The sequence below is a fragment of the Morus notabilis genome, unplaced genomic scaffold (genome assembly GCF_000414095.1).
Source record: "Morus notabilis unplaced genomic scaffold, ASM41409v2 Scaffold485, whole genome shotgun sequence".
Taxonomy (NCBI): domain Eukaryota; kingdom Viridiplantae; phylum Streptophyta; class Magnoliopsida; order Rosales; family Moraceae; genus Morus; species Morus notabilis.
Window position 1 is genome coordinate 566,384 of NW_010364290.1, and position 17,284 is coordinate 583,667.

The following is a 17,284-nucleotide window of genomic DNA, read 5'->3' on the forward strand; positions in this document are numbered from 1 at the left end:
AGGTAAATCCCGAGACCCAGGAGCCAAGATCATTATTTGACAATTAGGGTGACATGCACCGTCATGGGCAGAATTTTATCAATCCGGATGCGGAACATTCATTTGTAAGTAAATTTTAAACTTATTTCTTTTTTCATATTTAACATAACATATTATACTATTTTTATTCATTTTTATTTCATTTACCTTTGCAGGCTCAGATGGAGGTGGAAATAACCACGCAGATGACACAGTCTGCTGGGGAAGGTTCATCCACGACGGTCAATGAGGAAGGGATTATATCCCAAGTCTTGGGAAAGCGCAGAGGACACACTAAGAGAGTGGGACCGACATTGTCACGGAGGAATCGTTCACGCGCTTCCACCTCATCATCTACTTCATAATCGGACGGGTCGTCTTCGGTTAATTTACCCCAGCATGTCCAAAACTGGTTGAACAACCTTTACATCGAGCAACGCAACATGTTCGACAACCAACAGATCATGATGGAAGTCATGCGCTCGATGAATCCCAACATCAACTTCTTGCCAGTTAACCACCCCCAATCGTTGGTTCCTCCGCCGCCTGAGCGAAACGAAGAAGACGAGGATGAGGACGACGATGCTGCTAATTTAGGAGATTAAAATATATATTTTTATTTTTTTATTATCAATACTTTTTAGTATTTCTTAATTAATTTACTTTTTAAGACTTATTTTATTATTGTGTTGACTATTTTATATCAATTACATTATTTTATTTTATTATAAATTTTCTTCACATTTTTATCTTTATTAATTAATATTATTAAGAAAGTACAAAAAAAACTATTTACGACGACATTTATAAGGTGTCGTCGCAAATAGATCAAATTACTAGCGACAACAGTGTAGTCACAAAAGTGTTTAAAACCTTTTGCGACGACACTATGTCGTCACAAATACTCTACGCCACGTCATCATCAACAACATATTCGATAGAACATTCGTGACGACTGTCGTCGCTAATATATTTGCGACGACAACTCAAAATATTGTCGTCACAAATATATCATTTGCGTCTAATTTTTTACGGCAACTCATTTGCGACAACATGTCGTCAAAAATGCGGTATTTGTGACGATATATCGCCTATTTGTGTTGACATTGAGTCGCCACAAATGACCTTTTTTGTTGTGTACCAAAGCTTATTATACCTCAACTCAACCTCATTCCTAAATTTAAGTTGTCAATCCAAATCGCAAGAAGATGCGCCACACTCGCCGGAAAAGAGAGAGAGGAAGAGGATGACAAATAAGAGTGAGTTTTTACACTATGTTTGATAGGGAAGAAAAGTGGATGGAAGGAAGGAGGAGGAGAGATTTTGGGAGAGAAAATAGAAAATATGTTGTTTAGTAGGAGAGAAAAGAGGAGGGAGGAGAAATTAAAGAGAAAATAGTACAAGTAGGACCCATTATATTTTATTCTTGCATTAGTGGAGAGATTTTAAAAGAAAAATATTATCACACTTAAAACAAGATGAATTACTTGTTCGATTTTATTTATAAAATAATATTATAATTTTGAATTGGTAAAATAGTAAATATACATTAACTCATTTTCTTTCATTCTTTTCACATCAAACAACAAAAAAGAAAACTATTTTCTTTTCTATCATTTTTATTTTCTATCCTTTAATTTTTTCCTCTCCATCTTATTTTCTTTCTCTCCTACTAAATATAGCATTAGAGAAATATGTCTTTTTAAAAGGATTTGTATTCAAACATTCCATTTCCGCAAGAGGATTTGTATTCAAACATTCCATTTCCGCAAGAGGATTTGAGAAACACAAATTAAAAGAAATAAAAAAGGAAAAAGTTCTTTTTTAATTTATTTATTAATTCTCTATCAACATGATAAACAAATATGAATATAAGATACTCTTCGATGCAAATGTTAATGTCAATTGTATATTTAATATTAAAAATATAATATATATTGTTTTCATTTTTATTTAAATACATAATGCTATTTGAAATGGTACAATTTATTTTTCTTATAATCATTAAGCTTTTAAAGTTGTAAAAGTAAACTTTTAATTTTAAAATAATTTAAAAAAGTAAAAGTTTGTAATGATTAAATGAAATGACCATATCAACCACTAGGAATCAAATGTCAAAATTATCATATGTTATATTTAGTGGGAAATTTACTACAAAGTATAGTATATGATAAATTTACTACAACAAATAGCATTACATTGTAGAGTATTTTTTATACTTAAATATTAAACTTACAATTGACACATAAATTATTGTATTGCATTAGAGAAAATGACATAAAAATGTTATTTTTGGAACAAAGACTTCATAAATGCTAGTGGGCCTAATTAGCACCTTAGTATAGAGGGTAATATTAAAAAATACCATTTAAAAATGCATGAGTTAGGATTTTTACCCTTTACTTTTAATTCATATTATTTTTAGTTAAATAATTATACTATTAAAAAAATATTTATCAAAAATAAAAAATAAATATTCAGACTTATACACTCAAAAATAAATTTTTCATTTTTTCTACCATAGACCATCACCGTAAACAATTTGGGCAGAAGCCCATTATTTGAAGTCCAAACAGAACGAGCTCAGCCCAGGCTGCCTCAAAATGGGCGGGAACGGGGAAGAACCCGCCAATCCTCAAGACCCAAACGCCGCCGTTTTATCCGAGGCGCTATTTTTTATTTTATGTTTCAATTTTTGTAGGCGCTAATAACTTATCGCGCAGCAAGAGGACAAAAACTACAAATAAACGCGAAAAAGAAAAAGAATATTCAGATTTTTTTTCAATAACACAATAATAATAATCGAAAGAAAAGAATAATTTTGCCATACAAACAAACAGCTTTTTAGAGACAAAATAACATATCATCGTCATCATAATCGATCGATGGATCGCATTGTCGTCAAGGACAACATCGTAAATGAGCACTAAAAACAACACCCAAAATTAACGAATTATTCAACGTTGTCAATCTCCAGAAGATCGTCTTTTTCATTTTCTCCCAAATTTTCCCCACTTATTATTAATCAATCGCTCTCACCAGACCAAAACCCTAGCACCCAATTTTCCCAATCCAAAAAGCTTCGAAAGCTCTGTAATCTCCTCAGCAGCCGATCTCGGCCTGGTATTTCTCTATTTCCATTTTTCTTCTTCTCCGTTTCGTCGCTTTGCTCTCATTATAATATGATAATCTCTGCATTTTCACATTTTTAATTGTTTTTTAATTTTATTTTCGGCTATAAATTCTCTTTTTTTAAGCTCCGTGGTTTGAGAATTTGGCTTTATAAATTCTCTTTTTTTTTAAGCTCCGTGGTTTGAGAATTTGGCTTTATAAATTCCCTTTTTTTAAGCTCCGTGGTTTGAGAATTTGGCTTTCTTCCCTTGTTCATTCAAGTTTTTCTGTGCCAATTTTGACGTGTCTGTGCTTTGTGCTTGGTTTAATTGTATTGGTTAATGGGTGTAAACAGATGTGATTATTCAAGTATCAGAATTGAATGCATCTATTATTTCAGTGAAACTATTTTAGTCATTTATTTTCTATACTAGAAATGTGGGATTTCTTTTTCTAAAAAAGAAAAAAAAAATTGCGGGATTTCTCTTTGGAAGGGAAATCTTCTCACTAAGTGAGGTGAAAGTTGCAGAGAGTTTGGTTTTTCATTGACAGAGTAGATTAGATATTGCTGGTCAGTATTAGTATAGTAATTGGCAGAATTTTATCTTGGAAGCTACAATGTACCTTGTTTTGCAGTTGTATAAAACGCTTCTGCTCTGAAGAGTCGACAACCCGCACACGCTAGAGAGAGAGAGAGAGATTTTGTTTATTTTGGCATAGTGTATTTTGTTGTGCCATTGGGTAATGAAATGAGGTTTGAGAAAGGATCATGTAGGTTTGTTGAGGAAGTGAGGTTTCATAATCGACATTGACTGAAAACGGAGGGATGCGAGTTTTTTGGATCCTGAAGTACGTATGTTTCGGCGTCTGGGATGGTTGGTCGGTCTAAATTATAGAAGCTGGTCAGGAAAGAGGTTGACTGATGCCAATGTACACCCAGCAAAGATTAAGCCAGTGGCTATGTTTGACACAGTACAGGAGATTGCCATTTACATTCATAGGTTTCACAATCTCGACCTTTTCCAACAAGGGTGTGTATGCCGATTATCATCTAAAACTCTTCTTCCAACTATCCTAGTCATATTTCTGGAAGTCTGTCTAACATGGTTTTCTGTTTGCGCAGATGGTATCAACTTAAGATTACCATGCGATGGGAGGATAATGAGTATACTTCTGTGGGAACTCCAGCAAGAGTAGTACAATATGAAGGTATTTCAGTTGGAGATTTATTGTTTTCTTCTGCTTTTGAGCTGAGTGTTTTATTTACTTATTATTATTATTATTATTATTGTTATTAATTTTCCCTTTGCAGTTCCTGATATAGGGTCTGATGATGTGCATGGAGTTTGGAGAATTGACGACACAGACAACAGTTTCTCTACTCAGCCTTTCCGGATAAAATATGCAAGGCAGGATGTGTCATTGTCAGTCATGATATCGTTTAATCTATCTCTTGGTAAATATGAGGTACTGATCTCTTTCTCTTGGTAAAACACCAACATAACCACAGATAAATAGGTGTATCTTCTTATGCGTGTGTCTGATCTGGAGATACCAAAGAAAACCAACGTGCAAGTCATGTACGGGGAATTTATTCAAGGTGGTTGCTTCCCTCTGAAAAAATTTGGCTTCTAAGTTGAGCTGCCCATGTCTATGAAACTAGAAGAGTCCTATATGAAATATTTCATGTTTCCAAGGTCCCCAACATCTGTGTACGAATTCAAAGTTCAAACCAATCACTATAATCTGTAACATACTAAAAATACCTTGAGTCTGTTTTTTGTACTTTTAAAGCCTAAGAGAGCGTGATGGGCTCAAGTTTAGAAATGACCTCTTTTTAAGGGAAAAAAAATCTCTAGGTTTGAATATCTGATGTCTATTTTTTGTAGAATGTACATCAGTTTGGGTTGATAGTCTTGAAATATATTTTTTATATTTGATTTGCAGGGTCCACCCACGTCTGCTGTCATTGTGAAGTTTGAACTTATGTATGCCCCAATATCATTGACTGGGTGAGTTGATAGAATTTTTATTTTGATAATTGTCCTCATAATTGACTTTCCGATTCCAGAGAAAAATATATTCTTCTTGTCCAGCATACCTTGTGTTTTTGCAAACTCAAGTTGCATCTTGCAAATTGTAATGATGGCAATGTGCAATATGTAGGTCTGACTTGCAGGCTTCTCTAAGTTCTTGCTCTGCTGCCGTCCATGAATTTCGAATTCCTCCGAAAGCTCTTTCGGGTCTGCATTCATATTGCCCTGTTCATTTTGATGCATTTCATGCTGTGCTTGTTGATGCAAGTTTACACATCAGTCTACTTAAAGGTGATGCTTATGCAGCCCCAACAAAGCGACCAAGGTATGTCACTTTACCAGTTTTAGGAAATTTATTATTTGATCATTATAGAATCCTAATCAAGCAACATATTCATTTTAAGAAACTGATTTGTTAAAGTAATTGGGTTAATTGGATATTTCAGTGATTCTTGTACTGTGGAAGTTGTTGCTAATGAAAGCTTTGATGGAGCACACCAAGTATGTGTTCGCTCTTTGAGTCTTCCTATTAATATTTGCAGGGACTCTTTTTGGTCAAAACTTATTTACTTGTTCATTTCTATATGCTATTATTTCTTCATTTTTTTTCCTTTCTAATGATAGTTGAAGTTTGTGATCATACTAGGCACCAGGTCAAATGGCTTCTGCCGATGCAAAATGCTTCATGCTTGTTAAATCATTATTAGCTGCTCGAGACATTCTGCTTGAAGAGTTGCAGAGGCTTAGCAAAGCAATCGATCAACTAATTGACTTGACTGATTTTATATCTAAGATGGATGATATAAAGTTTCCCAATTCTGCCCAACAAGGAAATGCAAGTCCATCAGATGGAAAAGTTTCAGCACAAGGCAAGCAGCAAAATGGTTTTGAGGTCCTTACTTGTTTCATGCAGCATTTTTTTTTTTTTTGGTCTTACTTTGTAAGTTCTATGCAAGGTTTTGTTGCTGAATATTTCTTTGTTTTTTCTGCAGAAAACAACCAGTACTTTACACCTTCAAAGTAGTGAATCTCTCCTCTCTCTACCAAGGAGTGTTGTACTGAACTCCCTCCATTTATTGGGCGACCAAGTTTCATATTTATGGAACATTTTTTTGCAGTTCCACAGGTTGCGTTTTGTTGCCTTGCTAGATTTTTTTTTTTCCCCAGACACTGCCAAATTTTTCCAATTTGAGTTTGGTTGCTTTCTTGTGTTACTTCTCGCACTTCAGTCGTGCAATATATATACATGGAAACAGCAAACTGTGACTGAATTAGCGAAGAGAAAAAAAGAGAAAGGAGGGGTGGGGGGTGGAGCCATCAAAGTTATCTTCTTTTGATGTGTCAAAGTAAATTTTATTGAACCTATGATCTAAATATGTAACTAAGAGCACTTGTATGATGTTTGTTAGTTCAGAAAACATAGGAGCAAAAAGCTGCTCCCCGGGTGCCTTACAAAGAGTGGCTTTTAGCAAATCTCTGTAAAGAATTATGCTGGGAAGAGAATGATTTAATATTTAGCGGTGTGATGTTAACTCTGCTATTCTACAGTGGAACTTAAAGGATAGGTCTAAATTACATGCACACAACATGTATCTCTAGGTACGCTGATGTCTAGCCGTGTAAACTCATGGTGTGAGATAGCCACAAAATTTCTAAACCTATAATAAGATATGTGATAGTGATACTTCTCGAGATCTCAGAGTTCCTTTTGATTTTTTGAGTTGATCAGCTTTTGTTATGTTTGATATGTGAGTTGTATGTAAATTTCTCTATATTCTATACGGATGCTAAGGCCTTGTTCATTTTATTGGTTCAAATTACAACTCAAGTTTTTGCTATAGTGTTTTCTCTTAAAAATTCAAATTCAACTTTTTTTGCTATAATGTTTTCTCTCACATAAATTCACTTTTCAACTCAAGTTGATTACTTGAATCAACGAAACAAACATGACCTAAATGAAAAGATACATGATGTTATAGTCTTATTGTGGCATAACCTGGTGCTTGTTTGTGGTACACTTTGTTTCAGGTCACATAGAACAAGGATATTGGAATGTTTGCGGGAAGCGTGGGCCAAAGACAGAAGAGCTGAATGGTCAATATGGATGGTGTACTCTAAGGTTGAGATGCCTCATCATTTTTTGAATAGTGGCACCGATGATTCCTCTCACCATGGTGTCCATAAAAGAGTATCGAGTATCTTGAAGTTAACTGATGATGTAAGTATCCATAAAAAAGAGAGGGTTAAGTATCCATAAAAAAGAAGGGGGCGTTCATCATTTTTGTATTACCATTTTGTTCAAAGTGTAGTCTTGGCCCATAATTTCAACTGTGAATATTAATTCTTCACTCCATGATCCATGAATGTGGTAGTATTCTCTTATGCTTTGTACAGCCTGCCCATACTGCTGCTTTGCGTGCTGAGCGCCATCGACGAAGTATTGCACAAATGAAGGCGAGTCCTGCCCCCACAGAAGTGATTGATTGCCCCATACATTCCATTATTTGGTTCTTTTCTGAGTACAAATTCCTTGACTGCAGATCAACAATCGGTCAATTCAAGATATGCACTTATTTGGAGATCCTTCACGCACCCCTGTTCTAATTGTGGAACGTGTCATGAATGCACCAAGGCGTACTACTAGTGAGAATTCTTACCTGAGACATTTGGACGTGATTAATTCACCTGGCTTACTCGATGCACCTGGCTCTGAAGCTGGAGACAATCAAACCGGCATGAACAAACAACCGAATGGCCGTGTTTTAAAGATTGTTGTGTTTGTGCATGGGTTTCAGGCAAGTCTTATGTTCCTCTTCTCTTTCTAAAAGCTTGAGGGGCTAATAATATTTATTGAAAATTTGTTGGGCTTGTTACTGATAAGCTCTGGTTTATCCGGTCAAGAACTAAGAAACTAATTGCACAATTCGAAAGAATGAGAAAGAATCAACGAAGGATATTATTGAAACAATGAGTATACACAGATCGGCAGAACTTCGAGGGTCTGCTTCCTCCCTTGCTTGGAATTGTTCCAAGACTTGTCCACTTTCTGATTATTTCCCGATCACCGCTTTTCCCTCCTCTTTCCCCTTTTATACAATTTCCTCTCCTCACTCCCCCAAACTCCCCTCGTAAGCTAAACTAATATTTCCACTAAACTACTAACACCAAACTACCACAGCCACTTAAGACAGCTGTCCCTTCCTAAACTCTTTTATTCCTCCTAACAAACACTTGCCTGAGTAAGGGCTTATCAGTTACCTTTAATTAATTAAGTTGCGTCGAATTTGTTTGGAGTATAGGCCTTTCCCCCCCTCTTATGTCGGTATTAGAAATTTTCACCTTGAAAGATCCCTACAGTAGACCATTCCACTTGGACTCCCCAAAGGAACATTTTGCTTAAATAGTTTTTCTACTTAATTCTGGTTCTTGGTTCAGGTCTATTAGTTATGTAATTGGATCTTATCTTTTCCTTTCTTATTGGAGTCTAAATGCCGGTAGTTTCTTGATATATCTAGAGACTCATTTTGTATTCTGCAAAGCACCTATTTCATTGATTCGGTGTACCACATTGTAGTTCTAATCGTAAACGCTAAAATAATTTTACTTGTTGCAATTGTAAAATCACAGGGGCATCACCTGGATTTAAGGCTTGTACGAAATCAATGGCTTTTGTTCGATCCCAAGATTGAGTTTCTAATGTCAGAGTCAAATGAAGACAAAACATCAGGAGACTTCAGAGAAATGGGACTAAGACTGGCTCAGGAGGTGATAGCGTTTGTTAAGAAGAAAATGGACAAGGCTTCAAGACATGGATTGCTTGGTGATATTAAGCTAAGCTTTGTAGGACATTCCATCGGGAACGTAATTATACGAACAGCTTTAGCAGGTAAATAAACATCAGGCTTTAGTGCCTTGTTTTCAGTTCAGTTTGTTGTAGTTTAGTGCTACATTTTTGAGGTTGTCTTTGCAGAAAGCATTATGGAACCATACCTGAGGTACCTGTATACATATGTCTCTATATCGGGTCCACACTTGGGGTATCTTTATAGTTCGAACTCTTTGTTTAACTCTGGACTGTGGCTTTTGAAGAAGTTTAAGGGCACACGGTGCATTCATCAGCTAACATTCACTGATGATCCCGACATTCAAAATACGTTCTTTTACAAGCTGTGCAAGGTACTTATAAATAATCTGATATTTTGTTTGGTTTTGTTTAAGACATAAATATGCAGTTTTTTGGGTTGTGTTATTGTTTTCTCTCCGTCACTGCTTATACGCGCATGCAAATATAGAATGTCTTGGAACGAGAAAGTAATTTAATCATGAGTCAGAGACCGCAATGGTGTCTATGAAATGATTTGTAATGTTTGCAAAGGCTTTGTATGTATTGGTTAAAGTTCTAAAATGATTCTCTTTCCTCTTACAGCAAAAAACACTACAGCACTTCAAGCATATTATCCTGCTATCTTCACCGCAGGTATGCCAACCCTTTTGTGGGCCATTTTAATGAAAACGTTAGTTTCTTCGTGGTATTATCTAGTTAATATATTAAAGATCAATATTTTTTTCATATCTCCATTTAATAAATTTATTTGTCTTTTCTGTACTAACCACAATGCTTTATTTAATCGTCTCGTAGGATGGTTACGTTCCATATCATTCTGCTAGAATTGATATGTGCCAGGCAGCTTCATGGGACCATTCAAAAAAGGGAAAAATATTTCTGGAAATGCTGAATGATTGTTTGGACCAAATCCGGCCGGCTTCACCTGATCACAGAGTGTTCCTGCGCTGTGATGTCAACTTTGATACCTCTTCCTATGGGAAGAACTTGAATACCTTTATCGGTCGGGCTGCTCATATTGAGTTTTTGGAGTCCGACGTTTTTGCAAGGTTCATATTGTGGTCTTTCCCTGAACTATTTCGATAATGGTGACATAAACCCGCTTTTCTTATCAAACCAGCTTCTCTGACCTGTCTTCCTTGCGGCGTTCGAACCTCTTGATTTTCCCAGAATTTGAGTACAGAGACCAGGGATGCTGCAGGCGGAGTGTTGGAGAGGCCATTGTATATTACTGGGGCAAAATTGTGCCATTGTTCAGCTGAAAATTTACACCAAAGATCTCGAGAAGATAGTTGTGTAAATTATCCTAGGTTTTCGATAAATTTCTTTTTGTGATTATGCCCACATCCATCTACCGCTATAAGGATCATCATGTAGCTTCCAGTCCAACCAGGGGGGATGAACGGTAATAAAACTTGTTATATAATAGTAATCTTTTTTTTTTTTTTTTTTTTTTCAGATCAGATTTCGTTAGTCATCTCTTAAAACAAAACTTCTTGTATTTCATAGTGTCGCTATCAACTACCTAGTATTAACCAGCGCATATATTGTAAAAATGAACGCCAAAATGATACTAGATGTTCTTCATCTATAGTTGTATCATTCCTCATTCACCTTTTAGTTGATCGTTCCATTTACAGGCCAAAAATTTGGTGATACTCTTCAAGTGCATTTCACCTTCAAGAGCATTTCCTAGAATCATCATCAACTTACTTTTTTTTTTTTTTTTGAAAAATGATCATTTCTATTACCATAAGGTCCGGGTATAACCTTGAGATTGTAGTGTGACAAGTGAACAAAAAAAAAAACAATGTTCTTTTTAAAAATGTTTTCAAGAACCATTTTTAGTTATTTCTATGTTGAGCTAAACAACATTTTGAAAGACATCATTTTTATCCAAATATTATTGTTTAGCGAGAACAATTCGAGGATTTTCATATCAAAAAATTCTATGGACAGGCGCAGTTTTTTCTATTAAAGTCAGATTTCTTATCTTGCTGTATTAAACTACTATAGGCAATATTTGTTCAGAAAAAAAAAAAGAAAACTATATGCAATATTTATGGTAGGGCAAGCTTTTTTGCCCTACCTAAGGTTGTTTGAATTGTTGGATTAATTTTTTAACGGTTAAATCTGTGAAAGTTCATGTAGAAAATATAAGATGAGTGACATAAAATTGCTTCCGATCATAGATCTAACCGTTAAAAAGTTAATTTAATAGTTAAAACGATCTTATATACTGATAGGGTAAAAAAACCTGAGTTGCATAAACTAGAATATGATATGATTATTTTATAATTAATGATTTAAAAGAATGTGCTATAATTCCTCACAAAATGAGAAAAGAAAAAGAATGTATGTTGTAGATAAATGAGGGAAAACAAAAAAAGACGTTCACTGGTAGTCTCTGTAAAAATAGATTGTTGGTAGTTTCTTATTTTTCTGAGTTGTCAGATTTGAATCAAAATCTGTCTGTTATGTATATTTTTTCAATCTGATATGATTTTGAACAGATCCAACTGTCAAAGATTAAGATTATTAGAGGACAGACTACTAGAGAAACTCCCAAACAAAAATTTTGATGACCTTAAAACTAGTCTAAAATTGATAAATTTAGAAAAAAAAAAAAGAGATAGTACCTCTAGTAGGATCAAAAAAATTTGTCATCTCTATAAAAAATTGTATATTATGTATATTTTTACAATTTGATGTAATTTTAAATAGATCTAACGGTGTTGACCTCTTTTTTTTTTTTGCTAGAGAGAGCAAAAAATAAATAATAATAAAAAATGACGTGGTGAAGTTTGGGTAAAGTTTAGCCTGTTTGGTTGGAGGATTCGTTCTTTGATTCGAATCATGATTCATAGTTCATTATAATATTTTTTCTCATAAAAAATACACGTAAATTAAAAATAATTATAATATCATGATTCTAATATATGAAGTAAAGGTATGACGCGTAATCAGGAAGCCAGCCGAGATATTCGCACCAGACGGGGGTTGCTGATGAGAACTCTATCCATTTCATAATTTAAACGTAATCAATAATGATCCATAATTATCTACAAGCTAATTCTCGTTTGAAGCGTTGACACCATTTGGTAACAAAAACCAAAGAAAATCACAGCCAATTATTTATGAATTTCAACTGGTTCTGTTTGAGTAATTGAAGATTTTTGGGGTCGCTCCAATGGAGGATTTCTCTCTCCCTCGCGATTCCTATTTTCTGGGTTTCGACAGTTCAACTCAGTGAGTCCAAACATCAGTCTCTCTCTCTCTCTCAACACAATTAGAAATCTTCAGATCGCCATTTTTCACATGATTTCTCACAGTTTCTATCCATTTTTATGTTAATTAACTCTGAAACAATATATGAATTTCTTTTTGATCAATTGGTTTTATTGGGTTTCGCATTTCAATTTGGGAATCGAATTGCCTGAAAATTGGATTTTTTTTCATTCAGGTCCTTGAAGGCGACAGTGCTGGACTCCAATCTCAACATAGTGGCATCAGAGCTCGTCCATTTCGATTCCGATTTGCCTCATTACAAGACCAAAGATGGAGTTTACAGAGACGCTTCCGTTAATGGCAGAATCGTTTCACCCACTTTGATGTGGGTTGAAGCTCTCGATCTCATGCTTAACAAGCTTTCCAATTCAAATTTGGATCTTGGCAAAATAGCTGCTGTTTCTGGCAGTGGACAGCAACACGGTATAATGCAATACAAAATATTAAGTAATCCAGGTTTTGAGATATTTGTGTCTATTAGGATTATTAAGCTTTGTTATTAGATTTCCAATTTCAATTAATTAGTCTTTCACTCTTGTATAGCTTCTTAACATTGCTATTAATTTTCTAACCTGCGCGAGATTGACATGTAAAACTGTGCGGAACTCTGTGTCATTATCTGTAGGTCTTGGAGTTGACATATGAATTTGTGAACGATTGAAAAGGGTGGTCAAGGGTGATACATAATATTGATCATATATATATATATATATAGATAGATAGGATTGATTATGTTAAGTAGAGTAGATGTTTGACTGAATCATTCTAGATTATTGAAAATTTCCCTTTCTTGATTCTTTTTCTCTCTCTCTCTCTTTTAAACATTCTCTCTTTCTCTATCTAATTATCATTCTTTCTTTGTCATGCCTCAGGTAGTGTCTATTGGAAAAGTGGCAGTTCTTCAATATTATCGTCACTGGATCCCAAGAAGCGTTTGGTCGATCAGCTTGGCGATGCGTTTTCGACGAAGGAATCTCCGATATGGATGGACAGCAGCACCACGGAGCAGTGTAGAGAGATAGAGAAAGCTGTTGGAGGAGCGTTGGAGCTCTCTCAGCTCACGGGATCAAGGGCGCATGAGAGATACACGGGCCCGCAGATTAGGAAGATATTTGAGACACAGCCGGAAGTCTATCACAACACCGAAAGGATCTCCCTCGTGAGCTCTTTCGTGGCATCTCTTCTTATTGGTGCATATGCCTGTATTGATGAAACTGATGCTGCAGGGATGAACTTGATGGATTTAAGGCAAAGGGTTTGGTCTGATAGAGCTTTAGAGGTTTGTTGGATTTTACGAGTATTTGTTCCTCCTTAATAACCATGCACTATTCTTGTTGGGTTTGTTGAATTATTTGTTTAATAAATACCGATTTACATTTCGCACTTTTATTATTTTTCAGTTTTCTATGTATTTTTTTTTTCTTGTTTTGTTTTGTTTTGTTTTGACAATTGCTTTCTCTGTTTATTACAGGCCACGGCACCTGGTCTGGAGCAAAAACTTGGAAAGTTGGCCACTGCCCATGCTGTTGCTGGTTATATTGCTCCTTATTTTGTCGAGAGGTTTCTTTTTTTTTTTTTTTTTGCTTTCTTTTTCTTTTCTTATGTGGAATTTGGAAAATCCATAATTTTCTAGATACTGATTTGTATCCAATTTTTTCGGTAAACAGAAGTCCTTTGGTTGCTTACAATGTCTATGCTTATAAAGCTTCATATGATCAGTTGATTCTGATCAATGTAGGTTAGTTTATAGTTTATACTTTGCAAGGAGCTGTTACTGTACAAGTCAACTATGAATATGCTTAATAGACGTCAAGAACTAGTGTTTAACATGGTTATTCACTTAATTAGCTACCCTGACATCCTCTACTATATGTCTCCTTTTTTGTTTCTTGGCATCTGTTAAATTGTTATACCAGCCTGAATTATGATTATCTGCTTTCAGGTTCTCGTTCAACAAGGATTGCTTGATCATTCAGTGGTCTGGAGACAATCCTAACAGCCTTGCAGGTCCATGATTTTTTTCATCTCATAGCTCAGTCCCCTTGTTTTTTTTTTTCTTCTTGTTTATTGGTTTGTTCTGATTTGTGTTCTTTTGTTTTTTTGGAATTTTCTCACCGTATGGGATGGCATATTTCCATCTGCAGGTTTGACCCTCAATACCCCTGGGGATCTGGCAATCAGTCTTGGCACAAGTGACACAGTAAGTTGAAGAAAGCACTTTTTATGTTCACTTTCTAAGATACGTGAGACTATTGATTGTGTTATCTCGTGGCGCATAGCCCGCTATAAATAGCAAATGTTTTTAGGTCGTAAATGTCAAGTGCTGAAGCTTTGTTTAATACACTGTATCTTACGAGAGTTGTGATTAGAAATCTAAGTGGATGTTTAGTTCATAGATTTAGAATCATGAGTCAGAACCATTCTCGATTTACGTGTATTTTTTGTGAGAGAAAATACTGTAGCGAGCTACAAACCATGACACGAATCCACCAACCAAACGCACGCTAAAAGTTAGTAAAATTTAAGACAGTTACATACTAGTTTTTATGCGGATAGCTGTCTTTTATCTATGAACTTTATCATACTCGTTCTTAGGTCTTTGGAATTACTGACGATCCTCAACCAAGATTGGAAGGACATGTTTTCCCTAATCCTGTTGACACGAAAGGATATATGGTAATGTTGGTCTACAAGAACGGGTCTTTAACTCGTGAAGGTACTACTCTAACACCACTTGACATACATATTCCTGTTTGTTCCAAATGAGCTTTTGTTGTAACTTTCTTTTTTCTGTTTTCTTTTTTGAAAACATTTTGTTGTAACTTTCTGCTGTGACCTCAATCTTAATTTTAGATGTGCGAAACCGCTATGCTGAAAAATCTTGGGATAACTTTAATGCGTTCCTGCAGCAAACACAGCCTCTAAATGGTTTGTAAAATCATCCTTTAAGCTAATTTCTCTGAAACTATTGTTGTAAGTTCTGCACTCCTTAATAGTTGTTAGTTGTCTTTGTAATAGGTGGCAAGATCGGTTTCTACTACAATGAGCATGAAATTCTTCCACCCCTCCCAGGTTCGATTTGATTTGTTTATTCTCTTAGCTCTCTCATTGAATCTCATCATTAAAGTGATTCCATCCAATTATAAATAGCAAAAGAAGATGGCTTAAACTTATGGTTTTCTTTGATCCAATTAACCATTTGGCTGCGAAAGTAGGCTAATATTATGTAAATGATCTAATGGGATAATATGATGAGACAAATGCATGTAATGTCGTTTTTTATTTTAGAACAGTGGATCTGATTTATTTGCAATTGCTTACCTCCTAGTTGGTTTCCATCGTTACGTTTTTGAAAACTTCAATGGCGACACTCTGGAAGGCCTGGCTGAACGTGAAGTAGAGGAATTTGATCCTCCTTCCGAGGTTTGGACTCTTGAATAGCTAGCGGTCACCTGAGCACAGATTTAAGTCCTCAGTGATCTAATCTATGACACGTTCAACTGATTTGCAGGTCAGGGCATTAATTGAAGGTCAGTTCCTGTCAATGCGTGGTCATGCAGAAAGATTTGGAATGCCTTCTCCTCCAAAACGAATAATAGCTACTGGGGGTGCATCAACAAATCAGAGCATCCTCAACTCAATAGCTTCCATTTTCGGCTGTGATGTCTACACGGTTCAAAGACCAGGTTAGAATTGTAGGCCTCAAAAGTGTCATTTCCTGTTTTTCCTGAACAATAGACAAAAAATGTGTACTTTCTATTGCTAACTTCATTGGCAAAGGCATCGGTGAACCTGAATGCCATATGATTAAACTTGAGAATTTAAGCGTCACGTTAACATATGCTTTCTTTTCTGTTTCCTTGATCTTTAATTTTTCACTCTGCTTTATGGGGAAACCTTGGCCTTTTTTATTTTTTTTATTTTTAAATGTTCTTTTGCTCAGTTGCTTATAACTTATGTACTTTATTTATACAGATTCGGCTTCCTTAGGAGCAGCACTAAGAGCTGCTCATGGCTGGCTATGCAGAAATAAAGGTACTTTTGTGCCCATCTCAAGCATGTACAAGGACAAGTTAGAGAAGACATCTCTCAGCTGCAAACTTTCTGCCACTTCCGGAGACAAACAACTGGTTTCCAAGTATGCTTTGTTCATGAAGAAGAGAATCGAAATAGAGAACCGCCTAGTCGAAAGGCTAGGTCGTTGTTAAAATCTAATATGGTTGGGGGCATTCTTTTTTAGCCATCAAAGAATGCATCAATAGATAAAAGCATTTGATTTGAGAAACAAATGACTAAATTGGTGCTGCGATAATTTATTAGCTAAATTAATAAAGGTGAAAGTTTTACGTCCCCGGTTGAGTCTTTTGAAGTTTACATATCCATTGTTCTACAAGATCAATTCATTTCTCGAGTGCCTTAAACCATGTTGATGACCTTGTGTTGTTTCCTACAATTATCTGAATAACTTATCAGGAACCATGTTCCTTACCAAATTTGTGCACTATCAGAACAACAATCTAATACATTATATCAAATCTGAATCGCTGTAAACTTCATCAGAACAATTCTGATATCGGTTTCCTCTTCTTCTTCTCTTTATTTTTATTTTTATTTTTTATTTATTATTTTTTATTATTTTTCTTTTTACTTATAGAACAAATCTGATGCGTTGTATATTCTATACGACACATCTCATACGCATAACAAATAAAAGAAAATGTCTACACGCATTTTTTGTTGTAAAAGTATATTATTTTTACATGAAGAAAGAAAAATTCCTGTAATTCCAATCCTATCAAATGTCATGATGAGTCAGTTTGGTAATGTTGTAAATTTTAAGAGAATTATTGTTAACTGTGCTGAAACGAAAAGCAAGTGTGCCTTGTAGCAGCAAATACCGTACCCGTCACCTCAGCCTCATAGCTGTGAGATCTTGCATGAATATTTAAGGCTGAATTCCTTACGAGGTGCCGAGATATGAATATTT

The 17,284-nt window shown here is 35.2% G+C and overlaps 2 protein-coding genes across 4 annotated transcripts; both read left to right on the forward strand.

Annotated features, from left to right (window-relative positions):
* Nucleotides 1–2,876: 2,876 nt before the first annotated feature.
* On the forward strand, nt 2,877–10,596 carry LOC21408211 (protein FAM135B). Of its 3 annotated transcripts, XM_024170860.1 has the most exons (17): nt 2,877–3,141; nt 3,766–4,160; nt 4,253–4,338; nt 4,442–4,596; nt 5,077–5,141; nt 5,296–5,490; nt 5,612–5,666; nt 5,812–6,057; nt 6,158–6,291; nt 7,194–7,383; nt 7,560–7,619; nt 7,706–7,960; nt 8,793–9,051; nt 9,136–9,341; nt 9,592–9,642; nt 9,805–10,058; nt 10,180–10,596. In XM_024170860.1, the coding sequence occupies exons 2-17, from the start codon at nt 3,985–3,987 to the stop codon at nt 10,184–10,186; spliced, it is 2,394 nt and encodes a 797-aa protein (XP_024026628.1). In that variant the 5' UTR covers nt 2,877–3,141; nt 3,766–3,984; the 3' UTR covers nt 10,187–10,596. The 3 variants fall into 3 exon arrangements, with proteins under 3 accessions (XP_024026628.1, XP_024026626.1, XP_024026627.1); XM_024170858.1 differs by having other exon boundaries at nt 9,805–10,596; XM_024170859.1 differs by having other exon boundaries at nt 3,905–4,160; nt 9,805–10,596.
* Nucleotides 10,597–12,049: 1,453 nt separating this feature from the next.
* LOC112093085 (xylulose kinase) lies at nt 12,050–16,647 on the forward strand. Its single transcript, XM_024170857.1, has 12 exons — nt 12,050–12,258; nt 12,473–12,720; nt 13,170–13,576; nt 13,769–13,857; nt 14,240–14,304; nt 14,442–14,497; nt 14,893–15,013; nt 15,151–15,225; nt 15,316–15,369; nt 15,626–15,720; nt 15,809–15,983; nt 16,273–16,647. The coding sequence occupies exons 1-12, from the start codon at nt 12,200–12,202 to the stop codon at nt 16,503–16,505; spliced, it is 1,677 nt and encodes a 558-aa protein (XP_024026625.1). The 5' UTR covers nt 12,050–12,199; the 3' UTR covers nt 16,506–16,647.
* The last annotated feature ends 637 nt before the right edge of the window (nt 16,648–17,284 follow it).

Excerpts from the sequence above, each read along its gene's own strand:
- LOC112093085 (XM_024170857.1), top strand. The coding sequence starts at position 12,200 with ATGGAGGATTTCTCTCTCCCTCGCGATTCCTATTTTCTGGGTTTCGAC. Across the intron at positions 13,577-13,768 it reads GGTCTGATAGAGCTTTAGAG|GCCACGGCACCTGGTCTGGA; the intron begins GTTTGTTGGATT and ends TGTTTATTACAG. Across the intron at positions 15,984-16,272 it reads CTACACGGTTCAAAGACCAG|ATTCGGCTTCCTTAGGAGCA; the intron begins GTTAGAATTGTA and ends TTATTTATACAG.
- LOC21408211 (XM_024170858.1), top strand. The coding sequence starts at position 3,985 with ATGTTTCGGCGTCTGGGATGGTTGGTCGGTCTAAATTATAGAAGCTGG. Across the intron at positions 5,491-5,611 it reads GCCCCAACAAAGCGACCAAG|TGATTCTTGTACTGTGGAAG; the intron begins GTATGTCACTTT and ends TGGATATTTCAG. Across the intron at positions 9,643-9,804 it reads TCCTGCTATCTTCACCGCAG|GATGGTTACGTTCCATATCA; the intron begins GTATGCCAACCC and ends ATCGTCTCGTAG.